Source organism: Vidua macroura, chromosome 5, assembly GCF_024509145.1.
Source record: "Vidua macroura isolate BioBank_ID:100142 chromosome 5, ASM2450914v1, whole genome shotgun sequence".
NCBI classification, from domain to species: domain Eukaryota; kingdom Metazoa; phylum Chordata; class Aves; order Passeriformes; family Viduidae; genus Vidua; species Vidua macroura.
The window spans coordinates 39557952-39571358 of record NC_071575.1 but is presented as its reverse complement, the minus strand read 5'-3'; the positions used below and the strand labels follow the sequence as shown (position 1 = coordinate 39571358).

Below are 13407 nucleotides of genomic sequence, written 5' to 3'. Positions count from 1 at the left end.
TTCAGCCAGCCTACCCCCAGAAAATTTCCATGGTAGAGCCCTGAGGACCCGAGAATTCGGAAACCTGTGAGACCTGCCCAAGCTGCCCCATTCCTCCAGCTTACAGCACTTGCAGAGAGCCCAGCAGATGGCCTGAGCTCAATCTGGGCTCTGTAACTTTGACATGCAGAGAAATTTGAGAGTGTTTTTTTATCTTAGATCAGAGTAACAACAAATTTCAAATTATCAGTGCCTTCCCACAAGCAAAATTATGTTTTCTCAAACAGATACAAGAAAACCTTGAGAATTTTAGACTCTTCTACTGTATTTCTTTAAAAATATGGAGGAAACTAAGTATGTTTTATATGTCTGGGTAGGACTGATCTTTGTGAAAATGTAGAACAAAATTAGAGTTTTACTTTTCACGTAGATGATGGTAAATAAACATGAAAACACACTTTTAAGATTTATCTATTTATTTATTTATTTAAAATTCAAATTTCAAAAAATCTCTATTGAAAAATCCAAACTTTTTAATAATATTCCAGTGCAAAAATATAGTCCTTGAGAGAAAAACTTCCATACTATTATGTCCAAATAAATTAAATTACAACAGACACACTTGAGTGGTTCAGTACAAAAAAAAAACCCAACAGAAATTTTTAAAATCTGAGAGTTTAAGTTAAGTCAGTGCAATACAGTTAGTCACATTCTCCTGAGATATTAAGTAGACTGCCCTCCTGGTAACTTCAGTGCATAATAATAATAATAATAATAATAATAATAATAATAATAGTAACCAGCAATTAACCATTAGTCCTCTAGTTCAGAAATTTTCTTCAACATTTGCTTATCTTTAAGTATGTCTACTTGCTTGATTTGGATTTAGATATGTTTAATAGTAAGCAGACATAAATATGTTTTTCCTGAATAACTTCCTAATACTGGTGCTTGTATCTCCATGCCAAATAGATGAGCCTAATCTCATAGCATCCCTCTCTCAAGACAGCACCAGATGGAAAGCTGGGTACCATTATAATGTAATTTCAAGGTTTCCATATGGAACCTGGGTAAACATTGTCTCATTCTCTGTTTTCAGGTCAGCAACATATAACAAATAGACAGGATTTTAAGACAAAGTTATTTCTTATATAATATTAGGGAGTATAAATACTTTGATTAGTATTTCTTTATAAATAATTACTTAAGACACTTAAATATTAATAAATAAATGTATAAAAAATCAATACAAAGATTGAAATTAAAAAAAATCTTGTCCCAACAAGATTTGCACAGTAGCTCAGTATAGAAGATCATAAGATGGCATTAGCATTTGCACAGCCTCTGAAACTGGCTTCTTTTTCTTTTGTGAGAACTTGAGGTATCCCCCAGTTTTTGTAAGACACTGAACAGCTCATTTACGGCCTTGCGCTGAACTTTCAAGTCACTCATCTGTAATAAGCAAGAAACAAATGGAACAAAAGTCATGCCAAGAGCTATAATTGTTTACTGACCACAACACATGGGCTACCCTGCTACCAGGGTAAAACAGATGGACATCTGCTATTTTCAATTCCCTACTACCTAATTCCCATAGCAAAGAGCCACTGTGTCACAGATTTTTGTTTTCCACTTTCTGTGCTACTTTGCAATCTGCCGCAGAGCAGCCACATTCTGTGAAACAGAGCTACCCTGCAGTTAAAAGCAGTGACTGCATTGGGGCATTGTCTGCCGACCTCTGAGGAGGTTGGTGGTGTGTGCCACTGGCACAAGCACCATGAGCCAAGTGCTCCCACAGCCACAGAGCATTCCATAGCCAGGCACAATTTTCCCAACCAATTTCTATACCACAAAGGGCTGTGTCAGTGGCAGCTCTGGTGTACAGACTGTGTGACAGTGCTGCCAGCTCCTCTGTGCCAGGTTGCAGCAAGTCTCAGCACTACCCCTCGTTGTAGAGCCTGCAGCTGGAAATGTTTGGTTTTTCAGCATGAACTGAGCTACACAGGGATTATCATATAGGTTACTGATGCATTATTAGCTTAAATCACATTCAAATCACAACTGGAAAATATAATGCCACAAGCTTTGGAGGAAAAGGAAGAGCCTTACCTGCAGTTTTGTCAGGTCCTTGAGATCTTCTATCTTCTTTGAGCCATCAGTAAGGCTTTCTTTCAGAGTATGGAGCTCCTCAGCTATGTTCCTGACATGAGCCTTTGACCTGTCAGTGTTTTCAAGCATTTTCAAGTACATGGAAATAATCTGACTCAGGATGATCCTTTTTTCATTTCTCTGTTGAAAAGTTTGATAAAAAAGAAGTGTCTGTGAGTGCCCATCAACAGGGAAAGGAAGGAAGGAAGATAAAACACAGCATACAGAGGTTCTCTGCTGCTTGAAACAAAATTATAAAGAAGATGTTGCAACTCATCTCTGGGCTTGACTATACCTCTAGATCAGTTCACGGTGTGGTATAAAGTGTTTTTATGGGGATTTTTGTCTCATTTCCAAGCTACCAAAAGAACTCTGCTCCTGTTCATTCTACTGCAGCTGATTACACTGGTTCTGGGAGCTGCTTTGTACCAAAAAAGTGCCTGAGATGCTTCATCATATCTGGTTTTGACTCACCTCTGTCCAGCTTGACAGCCTTTCCGTAAAAATAGGTCCACCATCAGCTACATCAGAATGACTTGAGTTCTGCAAAAAAGAACAAACATATCTATTACATAAACAATATTTATCACAAGGCAAATTTGTATTCTTCATTCAAATGAGCATCAAAATTCAGATTTTTGCTCATCTGGGCTATAGCTATCCCAATGCTTTCACTTCTCTAACCACCAAGTCCCATTGCTTGGCTGCCTGGTATCAGGAATAGTATTAGTCCTCTTTTCAATGTCTTCTCCTGCTACAACTCATCTGAATAGAGATGTTTAGCACATCTATTTTCCCAAATGCTCCCTGTAAGTTTTGTTATTGACAGATGAAAATAAAAGCTCATAAGCACAGCAACTGGCTAGAAAATCATTAGGTCTGATCTTGGTATGTTTTCTGGCAAGTCAAAGTCCAGCAGTTTGTAATTTGTGACCCTAAATTCATACAGTCTCAGTAAAATGTCATATGGAACAAGAATGAGCTGTTTTTAGAATGAAACTATAATATGCAGAACTGGAGAATATCCCAGTACCCACACTCAGGTATGGGGATATGCAAGATTAGTGGGCTACTGAGAGGCTTACAGGGATGGAGTTTAACCATCAGATGTTGGCAACAGGTTCTAGGAAAAAAAGAGCAATACAACTCTCCTACCAAGGAAAGACAAACTGCATAATTTCCTCTTCTGTGTGTCTTTTTTTTTCCTTTTTGTATACAACACTGACTATTTCCTTCTTTTGTCTGCTCAGTAATTTAAACATGGTGAGTGCAAAGAGAAAACTTGCAGTCTGACAGGAGCCTCCTAGGCTGATTGGCTCCCCATGATGAGCACACTACCAAACTGATTTTTTTTCTACTTCTGAAAGGTGGGGAGCACCTGCTGTGGAGCAAAGTTTTAATGTCAGTGCAAAAAGCTCACTATGGCTCAGGATCTCTTCCACAGAGTTGTATATATTCTAGTAAGACTCTCCCTGGTCTATGCTAATCACAAATTTAAGACATAATGCCACTTTTACAGCCAGTTTCCTGCAAACACTGAAGTATCACACTAGTCTTTACCACTTCAGTTCTATGACTACTGAATTTCAACTGTCATTTGTGCAAAGTTATGACAAAATCATGGAAAAGTCAGAGCTGAAAATAAGAGCAGACTGTTGCAGTTGTTTCATTGCATTTAGAGGGGGAAAACACCAACAAAAATATATTGAAAATAAAAGTTGTTAATGAAAAGTGACTCTATTGTAGATCTGCTGTCTCTGTGACTAATCCCTGCTGAATTCAGCTGTGTACTGCTTCAATGCCTCCCAGATGAAGATTGGTGAATTAACATTACAGTTATCAAGTTACCAAAATTCTATTTGACAACAAAGAATATCCTGCCAGGTTACATTCCCTTGCCAGATCATAGACACACCTGTGAAGTAAAATGACTGGAGGATGCAAAAGAATAAGTAGAAATCACCTTTGAGTAATACACTACGACAACTTAAAGTAAGTAGCAAATGCATTTGTTAAAGCAAAAATTCATGTCCAGTTTTTTTATATTGCTAACTTGTACTAAATCTCCCATTGACATTGCTAACATAAAATTTAAAGAGTCGGTAAATTTCATCTAGTCAGAACTGAATAAAGATTAATATATTCACCATAAATTACATTAAGATTTCTTGTTACAAAGTGTTCCATGTAATCAAAGCTGAATTGAGCTAGAACAAGCTATTGTGAAAGAAAAAACATCCTTAAAATAAATTCAAATTACTACAGTAACTATAACTATTGAAAAACTGAACTGGGTAAATGAAATAACTTAGTAAAGCAAAAAAAAAAAAATATCCATATTCTTGTTAAAAAAAGGTATGATCAAAAAATTATTTCCATGATTACCCTCTGTTGGTACATATTGAGTATGTCAAGCAGTGCTCAAGTTTGGACTATATGTAAAGCACAAGCAGCAAGAGAAGAGAAATGCAGTAGAAGACTTTACTTACGAAATCAGCTTTCAGTTTGTCTATATCATTTTGAAGTTGAAGAAGATTCAATCTATTTTCAACATGTCCAAAAGAAATCATGATGACAGACAGAACAAACAAGCTGTAGGTTTGGAAAGCCATTTTCTTTAAGATGGTTCAGTTAAACTGCTCAGATCAGTTCTGGGAGATCAGGTCTAAGAGCAGAGAGCTTCAACTTCTAATAGTTAAATCTATTAGAAGCAAGTAGATGACTGAACTTCATCATCCTGTCAGTGGTATTTATACCTGGTCTTGAAATTTTTTTTTGTTTCATCATCACAGGCTGTGTATATTTAGACAAGATAGTGTTAGATAACAACCCTTGGTTTTTTGGCTAATCAAGGGAATCCCTCGAAAGCGTCTTTTTTAAAGCATGGTCCTGGAAAAATTTTCAGTGGTTCATCAATGGGTAACGTTTACGTGGCAGACTATGAAGTTTCATTTACACGTGGCTGGGGAAAAGGGGGAAATTACAGTACTGGTCGAGGAATATGCATTGTGGCTCAAACCTATTCTTACACACCATCTGAAAAAAAATCTTATCTTGTGGTTAAAGGGTCAGTGCAACAGTCAACTCATTTCTGGTATTCTTTTAAAGTAACCACTGAGTTTGCCATGGCGTTCTATACAGACACTTAGAGATTTAAACATTCCTTCTGCTGCTGTCCTTTGTGAAACACACTCCTTTCCATGGTCTAAAGTGCAATTTTGCTTCTTTTGCATTCTTCACATCCAGATTCAGAATAGGACAAACAAGGTTCCAGCGTGAATGCAATGATGGATCATATTAAATTCCTCTATGCTTGTCTACTGTCTGTGGGGGCTGAGTATTTAGTACTTAAGATACTCATTTCTGCTTGGCAATGATTAAAGTTCCCCACCTGCCATTTCACTTGCACTAATGTGTGTAGAATGTGAAAAGAGAAAGACACAGATGAAAACAAGCCCCATTGAAGAAGACAGACAGGGTGGTCTCTGAGTGCATACAGACCCTGAAATAACTCCATTGAGGATAGCTGGGGAAAACATTTTTGCATAGGAACTAAACTCTGCTTGATGGATATAATGGGAAAAGAGCTTGTTCTGAGAAGGCTTATGAAGAAAACAGATAATTTTAGACTGCAGTACATTAATGGAGGGTAGGTAGGAGCCTACAAGGGAAAGAAAGAAAGAAGGGGCCCATAGGGAAAAGAAAAGAGAAAGAATCAGGAAGAGGGCACTTGTAGGCTCAGTTCACACAGGCTGCAATGGAAGATGTCTGTAGTTCATCAGAAACAGATGAAAATTAAAGTGGTTCCAAACAGGTAAGATTAGAACTCTCCATCTCAGCCCCATATGACTCTTTGGATATTCCTTGGAAGAAACTCTCCCTTTTCCCAGACGTTCCTTCCATCTCAACTAATGACCACTAATGCCATCAAATCTTTTTCATTTGCTGCTTGAAAGAGGACATCCATCTGTAGAATAGACCTAGACTACTACTACCAGGGAAATTGTCATTTTTCAGGAAGAACCAAATTTCACCAACAATGGTAGGCCCAAAAGCTGCATGCAAGAATTCCCTGGGAACAGCAGCATAGACAGATGGGACACATCTCACAACAAACATGGTACTGCACAACAATTCATGCTATAATCTGCTTGAGGTGGTAACATTATGCAATGCACATCTTTGTTTTAGTTTAAGAAGTTATAACTGATTAAGTAATAACTTAATTGCTGGAAGTGTTGACATGAAGGCAAGGTAATAGTGCTATTCAAGGATGCTTCAAAGCACTGTAAACAAATGCAAAGTTAACATGCCCACCCATGGCGGAGAAGTTAGACTAGATAATCTTCAAAAGTCCCTTGCAACTCAAACCATTTTTATTCTGTGTTTCTGTGCCAAAAATTACAATCATAGAATCATTTCATTTGGAAAACGAAGGTCATTGAGTGCAACCTCTAACCTAGCACTACCACTACTGAGTCCACTACTAAACCATGTTCCCAAACACCACATTCACATGCCTTTTAATGGAGGTCCCACCAAAATTCAAAGTGGACTCAGAATTCAAAGTGAATTCACAAATGCCAGCATACGGAACAAACCCATTGATTGAAACATCTGGTTTGCTATGCCAAGCAAGCACAAGGGTATGGTATGGCTCAGATAAATGTAGTCTTATACACACAGGAAGATCAAGCATATTTTACAAGATGGGGACACCTGCTGAGGTTCATTGACTGGCCATGAGTCAAAGAGTAATTCTTTGGCAAAGTTTTAGAAAGGACACGTGAAATGGGAGAGTGAAAATGATTCCTGTTACCTATGGCACTCTTTATGCAGTCAGAGACATACAGCTGGAAGAGGGACTGAGTCATGAAGCCCAGATTTTGCCATTACGCATTCTAATTTGAACAGTGCTTTTGGGCTGAATTACCTAGAGAGAAAAGAAGACCTGAAAGAAGGAAGTTTGGGAAAGATTCTTTACTCAACCAGCTCAGTCTTCCTAATACATTAAGAACAAATCACAATGCAGTTGAACACAACTAACACCTGTTATTGTCCAGCCAAGCAGATGTAATTCCAAGAGGTGAACTATTAAGTCAGGAATAGTGCCTCTACAGAGAACTATTCACCGAGAATGACTGTGCTGGGTTAGGCTGCTCTGTTAAACTTGTCAGACACACATCTCATCCACAGCGAGCTGTGCCCCTCAGATGATCTCTCTTTGGTCTCACATTACAATTACTCTTCTAAGAATAGCAGGAGGATAAAGTATCGGAAAAAAAGGATTTTGCCAACTCACATTTTGTCGATACTTATAGTTGTTATAGTTTTGGTGGGTTACTTGGCTAATTTGATCACTAAATCTCCTCACACTTCAGAGAAGGCCACTTGCCAAGCATCCAGTTTTGCAGGTAAGAAAAAAAGCACAGAGCAATGGCATGATTCATGATCATTCAGCCTCTGAGAAAGGCAAATCTAGGAGCACAAACAGGGTCTTCTAGTCCCATTGTAGTGCTTTGCCCACAATGCAGCGCTACAAGTATTTTATCACAGACTGAGGCAAGAAATTAAGCAAAAAGCAAAGAAAAAAGCCATGACATCTTTCTCTGTTATAGTATCTTCTGAGTGCAGGTCTGAATTTTAGGTACACTCTCCTGCCTGGGGAGGCTAGAATCAAACATTTTACTAACCTCCACATTCAAATTATCACATGAAGTGTTGAATGTTCTGCGGTAAATCATCAGCTGCACTGAAATGTATTTTAATACAGAAATATAGCATCCCTTTTCCAAATTCATTACATTTTAATAAATGATGCCACATTAAGGTTGACATACCAGTCTCATAATATTCTTTTCTGTTGACACACAGTATCATGTCTCCAAATAATTTTGAAATTAGACAACGGCCTACAGCAGGTGGTTAGAACACGAGGGTCCTGTGTCTCTTCCAGCCCTGTTTTGCTTCCCATTCTGCCCAAAAATTATGAACCAGATCACCATTGTCCAGTGTATGTCGTGTTGCTCAAGAACTGTGAATAGTCAGGTTTGTGAGGAAGACCCAGATTCAGATGGCTCCCCTGCGCTGCCTGCCCTGAGAACCAACATCATTACAAACAACGCAGGAGGTATCCTGAAAATCACTGCACTTTCTGAGACACCTAAGAGCATGCAATTTTTTATCTGTGTTATTTAGCAGATATCTGAGGAGTGCATGCTGAAGTGGACTGAACACTCAACACTAACACAAGCTCTTTGTCTGAACACTTGTCCTAATTTAGTTGAAAGAGATGTCAGAATAGGATTGAAAAATCTTGTGCTGCATAGAATTGGTCTTCTGTGAGACTCCATAGTCACAGATTATCACCTGGTCCAAATGCAGAAAGAAATGAAACCATGGCATTTTTTCATTTTGCTGCCTGGAAGTCATCTGACTCTTCATGCAAAGCAGAGGTTTCACACCCTTCTGTTCATACAACACCTTACACCAAATACCCAAAGATGCCCTTGCAAAGTCATGTCAGATTTCACTATGACCCCTGATTACAGCTTTTTCCCTTTCATTTTTTTCTTTTATGCATACTCTTCAGTGTGCTGAGTGGTTTAGTGAGCAAGTGCCCATGCCAGTTCAGCAGATCTCTGCCTTTCATTACACTAAAACACGGTGGCTTTCTCTATTGTCACTGCCCCAGGAAAGCAGCCCATGGTTGGAAAACCCTCTCTGAGCTGTCGTTCTGACCTTCTATCACACTTCACCTCTCAGCCTCCTTTTCTTACAAAGCAGCAGAAAAAATTCCTTTGTTTCCTCCTTCACAGTGCTGGGGCGGTGAAGTGGGGGTTGTCACACTTGAGGGTGTTAAGTGATTAAACTTTGCCTACACATTGTACCAGCGCTATGTAATTACTAAACATTGTTATTCATGTTGCTATGATCTGCAACGTAGCTTTCTTGATAATCAGGCTTCATGACTAAGGAGGACTTAAGGGAACTTAAAAGAAACAGGGAGAGGGACTTTTTACAAGGGCATGTAGTGATAGGACAGGGGGAATGGCTTCAGACTGTCAGAGGGAAGGGGATTATTCAGCATTAGGAATAAATTCTGTACTGTGAAGGTGGTGAGACAATGGAACATCACACAGAGATGTTGTGGGTTCCCTGTTCCTGGAAGCATTCAAGGCCAGGTTGGATGGGGCTCTGAGCAACCTGGTCTAGTGGAAGGTTCCCTGCCCATGCAGTTTGAACTACATGAACTTTAAAGTCTCTTCCAACCCAAACCTTCCTATGATCCTACAAATTTGCAACTGACCCTTACAAACATATTGTAACGCTGTCATTTTCCCTACTAAAAAAAAACCAAAACCAAAACCAAAACCAAACAAACAAAAAATAAATAAAAACAACCCCCCCAAAACCTCCCAAACCAATAAACAAAATAACAATCAAACCAAATAAAAATCAAAACTAAAAATCAAATCAAATAAAAAGAACTGACCCACCACTCTCCTACAGATAAGGGTATGCCTATACATCATGGAGGATTTAAGTAGCTACTCTTTCTGACCACTGGATCTCTGTGATTTAGAGGATGTTTCCAGTGATCAGTAAGGATAATGTTGTTGATACTTTGTTTTTGTTGATACTTTGTTTTATATGATGCCTTGAGAGGCTACCTATAGCAGAGGCTAGACAAGTTAAAGGAATCAAGTAGGTATTTATTAAAAGGCCTTCAAAGGATACACCTTGGGCAGTACAAGAGCCTGGCCATGGCTACACCCAAGATGGACAACGGGTCATGAGTTTTTACACTTTTATAAGTTTTGGTCCATTTACGTACTGGGGTTAATTGTCCAATTACAGCTTCAGGTTATGAAGTCCCATCCTCCCAGATTGCTCTCCTCAATTCGCTGTCGTTTACACTTTTTGGGCCTGAGGCTGCAACGGTGTCCTTGGTTCTCACGCTCGAAAAGGATTATTTTGTCTAACTAAACTGTGAAGAAACCTTGCTAACACTGTGTATGAAGTTCAGACTTATATATTAATGCAGTACAGAATCTGGAAAATATGAAAGCTAAAACTTAAGGCATCAATAAGACAAAATTTCTGGGTAGAGGGAAGTTCTGAAATGCTCAAAATTAACTGTTTTTAAATTTTCTAAACAAAATTTCAGCCCATTCCAGGGATGGGGTAAGTACATTTCTTTCTCTCTTAGGATTTTTTTATAGAGCAGCACAGAGGAAAGAAAGAGAAAACAATTTCTATTTCTGCTCCTTGTTTTTCCCATGTGGAATGTGTTTGGAGAATTGTTTACCTGGGGTGATTGCTTGATTAGATTCTGGTGAGGACTGTTTGAGCCTGATAGCCAATAAGTTCCACCTGTGTCTGGACTCTCGAGAAGAGGGTCACGAGTTGGGAGTTAGTTAGATATAGTAGTTAGAACAAGTAAGTTTGTAGTTTAAGTATCTCCTTTAAATAGTATATTAATGTTTTATAGTATAGTTTTAATAAAGAAATCATTCAACCTTCTAAACTAGAATCAAATATCATCATTTCTTCCCACTGAGTTTGCCTGCGTTACAATACAGGGACACTTTGGAGTGCTGGAAGAGAGAGTTGGAAAACTAGTTTGTACAATCTGAAATATGACAAAAGGAAGGTCTTTGGCCTCCATTACATACTCCTGTATGCATGCAAATGCAGACAGGAAAAAGCATATTATTGATCCCTCTTTCCTCTCAAAAATTTCTCACACACATCAGCTGTTGAATCTTCTGAAGAAAGGAAAGGAAGAAGAAACTAACACTTGATGGTGTTAGACATCTAGAGAGACAGACATCTAAATAGATAATGAGCTGATGGATACAATTCAGATTAGAGCGTAAGTTCAAAATCATTAAAATCTTGGTATGTTGACTCACACAAGACACGTGTTTCATACTTTCCTTCACTTTTTAATTTGGTAAACCCATGCAGGAATTCCCCACCAAACACTAATGATTCCTTTCTGAATTAGCAACAGGAAATAACTACCCCTCATGGTGTGAGTACTCATCTATCCTGTAAGTAAGAGTTTAAGCTTTTGCTTTGACCAAGAAGAAGAGGATAGCCAGGAATAGCTGTGCTGGGCTGGCCTTTCTCACACAATATGGTGGACTTTATGGAAATTCTTAACTGTATCACTATTGGCTCTGTATTGTCTAAGCACTCCAGTAATATAAATATTCAGGACACGTGTTAAAATAATTTTCTGGAGATGATAACAAATATTTTTCTGAGAACATCTGTCCTCGTTGATAGCTGTTCATGTCCCTGTTTCTAAAATCAGCATAATTCTGTCTTTTCGTTTTCTTTTCCTTTAAAGACTGTTGAACTGACATATATGAGGAATTCTGAGCCTGGAAGGAGAGACCTAAAATGCACGTTTTCTCATTGCTAATTCTGCATGGACTGCAATATGCAGTGGCGATCAGAGTTTTCTTCTTGTTTCTTGCACAATATTTCAAGTTGGTATAAACTGGTATTCCAGCTTTCCAAAAAAACACAGTCTGAATATATGAATGATTTAGGAACTATAAGGTACTCATGAGAGCTAACCATGAGAAAGTCAGGTGAAATTCCAAAGTACTCTTTTTCTTGTATTAAAATATGGAAAGAATTGTGGCAATGTAGCAGACAGCGATGGACAAACGTGGTGTACATTTTTACTCTGTATTCCTACTGTCTGGGATTTTTCCACATATCCAAATTCTGATTGAAATACATTGCCTATAAAATAGAATCAAATTCTAAATCTCATTCAATTTTCGTTTCAGTCCATATCAATGGAAAAGCAGCAAAACTGGTGGCACAGCAGCAGTCTAAATGGTGGCTTGTGTAAAACCTCCTGTGCTACAACCATGGAGTGTCTACAGATTTTTCTATATGAAATCTTCTGTTTTCACCCTCTCTTCTTCATTCTTCCAAGAGGAATAAAACATTTGAAAGTTTTCTGTTTTCAGCACCATAATATCCTTTGGAGATACTTCCCATTATGAGCATTATATCATGTGTATTACAGGATTTCTTTCCACTTTAAAGCACCAGCTTCCTGTTTTACATGATTTCATGAATCTTGGGATATATTTTAGAGTTTTGGGGTTGGGATTTTTTTTTCCAATCACTTTTTAGTCAGTATGGTTGCAGGGAAAGGACAGAAAACATGAACTTCTAAAAGCAGAATAAAGCAAATAGGAAAATATATTATTTAAAGACAATTCTTTCAAAGTCTTTTCCTAATATTTTTTAAATACTTTTGCCTAGGCCTTTTAGACACTAGCACCAACATTCACATAGTTGATTTTTAATGTTAGGCAGGCAATGGTGTCTATCCCATGCTAACAGTGCAACATACTGATTTCAGATAAGGCATTTTGTGCCTTGGTGGATGTGAAGCATTCTACAAAATAAAGATATATTTTATTAAATTAGTTCTCCCCAAAGTGATTTTCCAAGGTTTTTTAATTCTTCTGCTCCTTCCAGCTTGGGATATTCTATGATTCTGTGATGCTCTAATAGCCCTGCTCTTCATAAGACCAGCATGCTAATATTATGATAACATTCTCCACAAGTACTTCCATTAGTTTCAAGGTAATATTTTAATTCACTTTGAGAGAGCTAATTCATGGAGAAAACAATTCCACCATAATTTGGCCTGTGTTCTGTGGTTCTGACTTTCTGATATTTCCTGTAAATATAAATGTATACATCTACTGTTGCTGTACGGTACTGACAGAAAAAATATTATGTTTTGCTCACAGTGTCTTTCCCCAATTCCCAGTAAATGGATTCATGTTTTTCTCTATACTTCAACCCTCCATACAGAGACCTCTGCTATTTTCTGTCCGTTATTCAGTTTCATTTTCATAGGATCAGATCCACCTTCAAAAGAAGCAAAAAATCTACCAGAACTTCTACATCAAAGTGTCTGTGATAATAGCCTAAGGGTCTTTTTCAGAAGGACAATGTCATTTTTAAAGATAGAAGACCAAAGGATGCTAGTCTGGAACCAGTTGTTGGTTTCTGTATGTGCTATGTCAATCCATTCAGGGATCTCCATTAAAAACCATTTTGTGAAACCTCACAAAATAGCATGGACTAGACTGAAAATTCATTGCAGATTGATAACAACCTAATATTTTTCATACATTCTTAATACCATATCAAAATGGGACTTTTCAGACTATCAACCTGTCAGTGAGCCAGTCCTGCTCGTCTACCTCTCATTATACTTATAGAATTTTC

The 13407-nt window shown here is 38.0% G+C and overlaps 1 protein-coding gene across 1 annotated transcript; it reads right to left on the bottom strand.

Annotated features, from left to right (window-relative positions):
• Positions 1 to 1305: 1305 nt before the first annotated feature.
• On the bottom strand, positions 1306 to 4739 carry IFNG (interferon gamma). The gene is made up of 4 exons (XM_053978027.1): positions 4617 to 4739; positions 2602 to 2670; positions 2089 to 2268; positions 1306 to 1431 (listed from the first exon to the last, which is right to left on the bottom strand). Exons 1-4 carry the CDS (start codon positions 4737 to 4739, stop codon positions 1306 to 1308), a joined length of 498 nt encoding a protein of 165 aa, XP_053834002.1.
• Between the last annotated feature and the right edge of the window lie 8668 nt (positions 4740 to 13407).